The following is a 5,600-nucleotide window of genomic DNA, read 5'->3' on the forward strand; positions in this document are numbered from 1 at the left end:
CCATCCATCCATCCATCCATCCATCATCCATCCATCATCATTCATCCATTCATCATCCATCCATCCATCCATCCACCATCCATCCATCATCCATCCATCCACCATCCATCCATCCATCCATCCATCATCCATCCATCCATCCATCCATCCATCCATCCATCCATCCATCCATCCTTGTCTCCATGTGTATCCCCAAAGGTGTTGCAGTCATGGGCAGTGCTCCTCAAGCTTAAACAGCTAAATGGAAGCAGGGATTCCAGGTTCTCTGCTTTTTGCACTTCTCATCTTCCTTTTCACATCAGGTGACGTCCAAAGCTCTGTCAGGTATGATTTGGCCTTGGACCCGGGCCGTCTGATTCCTCGTGCTGTTTTTGATGAAACCAAGAACTGGACTTTGTCTCGAAGAAAGACTCTGGGGCTTGGCGTTCACTGTGAAGTGATAAAGCTTCTTTTGCCTGTGAGAATTTGGGGAAAAGGTTTGGGGAAGGAGAGTGGGTAAAGGAGGGTTTGGGGAAGGGGAAAGAGCCAAGACTGGTTTGTCAGGTCTCTGGTCTCTACTATGTGAAGTGGGCAGAGAGAAGACATTGAGACCAGAGAGGAGAAGGGCCGGGAGTGAGCCTGGCCCCTTAGCCTGGGTGAGGCACTGTCTGTCTGGATGTAGAGGAGGAGCCCAGTGAAGGAAAGGAGGAAGGACAGTGGCTCTTCAAAGTTCCTTCTTTCCCAGGACTGCGTGGAGGACGTGGTGAGCCCTATCATCCTGCGCCTCGACTTTTCCCTGGTGGGAGACTCTGCTTCATCCGGAAAGCTTTGTCCTGTGCTGGCAGTGGGCTCTCAAGACCATGTGACAGCATCTGTGAGTATTTGTCCAGTGGAGTCCAGGGACAGGGTGGCTTCATTGTGTCGCTCTGTGCTTAAGAACCCACAATGGATCCCAGCTGCCCACCAGGGACGACACACCCAAGGATGCCCCCCTCCAGCTTCTTAGGCCTGGCCTAGCTGGTACCCTCGTGCATGCCCAGCACATTCTACACGCTTTCCTCTTCTCTCATCCTTACCTCGGAACCTCGGTCTGCAGTAATTCCCATTTGAAAAGCGTTCCCTTCTCTCTGTCCAAAGAAAGAGCCCGCTTCATCTGCTCTGACCACACCGGTGCCTCCCACACCTCATCTCCTTTGACCACACCGGTGCCTCCCACACCTCATCATCTCTGGCCACACCTGCAGCTCCCAGCTCCCACTTTTCCTCTGGTTCCTAAGTCTGCTACGATTGTCCATTTCCAAGCGGTACACCTGGAAACTGAGACACCCCATCTGCATTGCTCTTGGGTCACACGTTTCTTGTGCATTGGAGCCATATCTAATCACCTGTAGTTTTTACTTCCCCAAACTTCCACCCAGTTGAAAACTCCTGCCCTATTTCTAACATCTAGTAACGTTTGCTGGATAGCTGCTGCGGCGCGGGCTGGACTTGATCCAGCTAGACTTCGTTGTGCTGAAGCCAAGACCTCATGTTATCACTCCTTCACAGCCCCCTTCAGCCCGAGGCCCATTCCTTGCTAGTGTCTATGAGAGTACGGGGGGCAGAGGTTTACTCACAGTCCAGAGAGGGGGTTAGACACTGAGTCAGACATGGAAGAGAAAGGAGCAAGCCGTTTTTGTTGCAGCTCCCATTTGAGAAGAACTGTAAGCAAGAACTCCTGTGTGAAGGGGACCTGGGCATCAGCTTTAACTTCTCAGGGTGAGTGCTGTCTCCTTCCAGATGATGAACCACTTGTGACCACCCCCTTTGACTGTCTAAAAAAAATGAATTCTGTTGGAATACCATCAGCTCAAGGTTCATGAGTTCCCACTATCTCCGCAATGGAGCCCTTCCTTCAGGCTTGCCCTTCCCTCCTCAGCCTGCAGATGTTGGTGGTGGGAAGCTCCCCGGAGCTCACCGTGACAGTAACTGTGTGGAATGAGGGTGAGGACAGCTATGGAACGGTAATCAAATTCTACTACCCAGCAGGGCTATCTTATCGTCGGATAATGGAAATACAGGTAAGCAGGTCCCTTGGACTCTACTAGATAGCTAGAGCCTTATCTATCTCTGATACCAAAGTACTACAGGCTGAATGAACCATAAAGAAATGATAGTAATTTGGCTCATGATTCTGGGAGTGCAGACTTAAGGGGTGCACCTGGTGGTGGCCTCGCTGACAGAGTCTCAAGGCAGTTCAAGGAACAGTGTAGCAAAGATGGGTGTATGTGTCCTCTTCGATCCTGGGGTCCCCCGTTAACGACCTTATTGAATTTTAATCACTTCCCAAAGGCCCCGCTTCTAAACGCCACAGTCCGGGCAAGTTTCTCCTTCCTTAATATCTCACAAAGGGGATTAAATGTCACACACAAAATCTTGGGATCCTCAAGCCATTTTCAAACAAGAGCCATTTTCAAATACCAGCCCTATAACTTCCAGTTTTGCAATCCTTCTACCATGTATGTATCTAGATATTATAGGTCACCACAGATAAAGTATATTAAACCCATGTGTCAATAAATAATATTGAGCAAATATTCATAAAATCATGCCTAGTCAGAAGTAAAAAACTGCTAGCATCCTTAAAGCCGCCTGCTCTCTGTCTTTCCCTGTCACAACCCCGTTCTCTTTCCCATGATGACCAGATTTTTAACTTCATGAGAGTCGTTTCCAGGAATTTGTAGGGTTGCCATCCATGGGTGTGTCCCTAAATTACAAGGTTCAGGTTCACTGGGGCTTGGACTCTATACGAATGGAAGCGTGTGGTATGTGCTCTTCTGTGTCTTGACCTCCTCCTTCAGTGCTGTTTGTGAGGTCCTCCGTGCTGCTGCGTGTGACTGTGGCAGCTGCACCATTGTGACCAAATATCTGCCAGCAACACCCTAAAAGAGGACAAGGTGTATTTGGCTCCCAGTTTAGAAGGTGTGTTAAATAGAACTGATGGAGTGAGTATCTACTAAAAGGGGAGGTGCACACTTTAGAGGGCGTGTTAGTCAGGGTTCTTTAAAGGAATGGAACTGATACAATGAGTATCTATTAAGAGGAGATGGACAGGGCTGGCTTATAGGATGCTGTCTGGGCAGTCCAGCAAGGGCTGACTCAGGCCAGGAAGGCTGCAGCAGTAGCTGCACTCAGGACTGGTAGCTGTCAGTCATGAAGCTGATGTCTCAGCGCTCTCAATCCGATGCTGGAGCCCTGGGGGGCCCTCAGAGAGTCGCTGGGCTTCAGTCTGTGTTCGAATCCTGAAAAAGATGGATTTAATACTCCATAGCCACAAGATAGATGAACTTGTCAGCTTGTGTTGTGAGGTAATTCTACCGGAGAACACACAGACACCCTTAAAGTCAAGTTGTATTGCCGACTGGCAGCTGCACGGGGAACTTTCCCAAATTACGCAGCCTTGAGCAACACCACTTTTTGTCTTTTATGAACAAAAACCACACCTGGTTGATACGCATTGGTTAGCAGGAGCAGTCAGCAAAAAAGCAAAACTACGGGAGACATAGAGCAAGGTTAGCACTTTAGGGACTTTTCTGGGCCCTGGAACTATGGATTAGGTTTTGTTCTCATTTGGCAAGGGTTGGAGCCTATGTGCTGGGTATTAAGGTCAGGATGTTGCCTCTAACATGGTGTCAGTCATGCTAAGTTCTCAGGACCTGCTTGCACTACAGTGAGAGCAGAGAACAGAGATTCCTTCTTTAATGTCCTTTTCTGTGGACTGCCACCAAAGATGTGGCCCAGATTTAGGGTGGGTCTTCCCACCTCAAATAATCAAATTAGTTAATTGATTCCAGATATAGTCATGTTGATAACTAGATTAGCAACCATCACAGAAGGTGATGGAGACACAGCAGCTGCAGCATGGCCTCTGTAGCATAAGGGGGTTGACTATACCTTATCAGCAAAGAATAAACAGGCCTCAAGCAGGCTTCTATATGTCTCCAGGGCCATTCAGAGTAGCCTGCACCATCCGGTGAGGCTGTGCATCCCCAACGTTCTACAATCTCCCCCCACCCCAGAAAACAGCACCACCACCGAGGGGGACAAAGTATACAGATAGATGAGCCTGTGGCAAATTCCACATTCAAACCCTAGCACAACATAACAGCACAATGGTTTCACTGCATGAGAGAGCTCTACATGGTTGTCACAGTCTGTCCTCTGCTTCTAATGGTTGCTTTCCTGATTTGAGCCATGACTGTTCTTGAGCTGCTATCTGCATGATGCATAACGTTTTGGGAGATTTATACCACACAGGAATTCTATAGATTGAACATTTTCAGAAGTGTATTTTTTTTTGTTGCCTATTTGCACTTCTGTGAGTAGCATGTGAGGGTCCCTGTGTCTGTCTGTCTGTCAGCTCTTGACACTATTAGACTTCTTAGCTATCAGTATGGTCACATATTTCCTTGCAGTTTTTGTTTGGAATATTCTAGAGAAATTGTGCAACTTTACATACATTTTGTGGTCCTTTGGGTCTTTTTTGGGGGGAGGATGTGTCTATCTACATATTTTCTTCTGTTCTTGCTTGTATTTTAAAAATTGGCCAGCGTAGTGGCACACACCTTTAATCCCAGCACTCAAGAGGCAGAGACAGGTGAGTTTGAGGCCAGCCTGGTCTACACAGTGAGTTTCCAGGACAACCAAAGCTACACAGAAAAGCCCTGTCTCAAAAACCCCAAAAGACAGGAAAAGAAATCAGCAGAAAAAGAGACCTAAATAAATAAATAAATAACTCTGGATGTGGCGGTATAAACCTTTAATACCAAAACTCTTGTGTGGTGCAGAGGCAGGAGGATCTCTGTGATTTTTAGGCTAGCCTGGTACACATAGTGAGTTCTAGGCCATTAAGGACAGCCTAGGGAGACCCAGCCTCAAATGTTGATTTGCAAGAACTCTTTACATACTCCGATGGTCCTGTCGAGCGATATGCTGCCCTTTCAGTCTCTGTGTTGTGTCTTCCAGCTCTATAAAAATGTCTTAATTCAATCCAATTGAGTTATCAATCTTTTCCTCTAGTCTTAGTATTTTTTGTGCATGAATCTTGTCTAAGAAATACTTCCTCATATCCTAATGCCCGAGTGTGTATATCTTTCCACCTACCCATAGATAGCAGGCCTTTGCTCTTTTCCCTCCTCCCCAAGTCCATACCGTCCCTCAGGCTTGTACACCAAGGGTCACTGCCTACCCGCCTACAGCCACTTGGCGTTTCCTGCCACCCCTGAGGTGATGCCATGGCCAGCTCGAGCAAAGTCTGATCCAAATCAGACCTTGTATGAAGACCAAACTCAGTAATGACAAAGCGTCATGGTTACAGGCTGGCCTTGAACTCCTGAATTTAAGTGTTACAGGCATGTGCCACCATGCCCAGTTCATGAGGTTCTAGGAATCAAGCCTAACACAGCTACAGAACATCCCCAGCCCGAGAAAAGTGGTTAAGGATGCTTGACACCAAGACTGATGGCCAGAGCTCAATCCCCAAGACTGACAAGATGGAAGGAGAGAACAGGCTTCTGCCAAGTGGCCCCTGATGTCACACACACACACACACACACACACACACACACACACACACACACACA

The 5,600-nt window shown here is 47.7% G+C and overlaps 1 protein-coding gene across 1 annotated transcript in view; it reads left to right on the forward strand.

Annotated features, from left to right (window-relative positions):
* Window positions 1-5,600, forward strand: part of Itgad (integrin subunit alpha D) — a 28,781-nt gene that overhangs the window by 16,633 nt on the left and 6,548 nt on the right. The window contains exons 17-20 of the mRNA XM_005351944.1: window positions 303-457; window positions 725-853; window positions 1,664-1,737; window positions 1,898-2,039. Coding sequence (XP_005352001.1) covers window positions 303-457; window positions 725-853; window positions 1,664-1,737; window positions 1,898-2,039 — 500 coding nt within the window. The remainder of the gene's footprint in view (window positions 1-302; window positions 458-724; window positions 854-1,663; window positions 1,738-1,897; window positions 2,040-5,600) is intronic.

The sequence above is a fragment of the Microtus ochrogaster genome, chromosome 8 (genome assembly GCF_000317375.1).
Source record: "Microtus ochrogaster isolate Prairie Vole_2 chromosome 8, MicOch1.0, whole genome shotgun sequence".
Classification (NCBI taxonomy): domain Eukaryota; kingdom Metazoa; phylum Chordata; class Mammalia; order Rodentia; family Cricetidae; genus Microtus; species Microtus ochrogaster.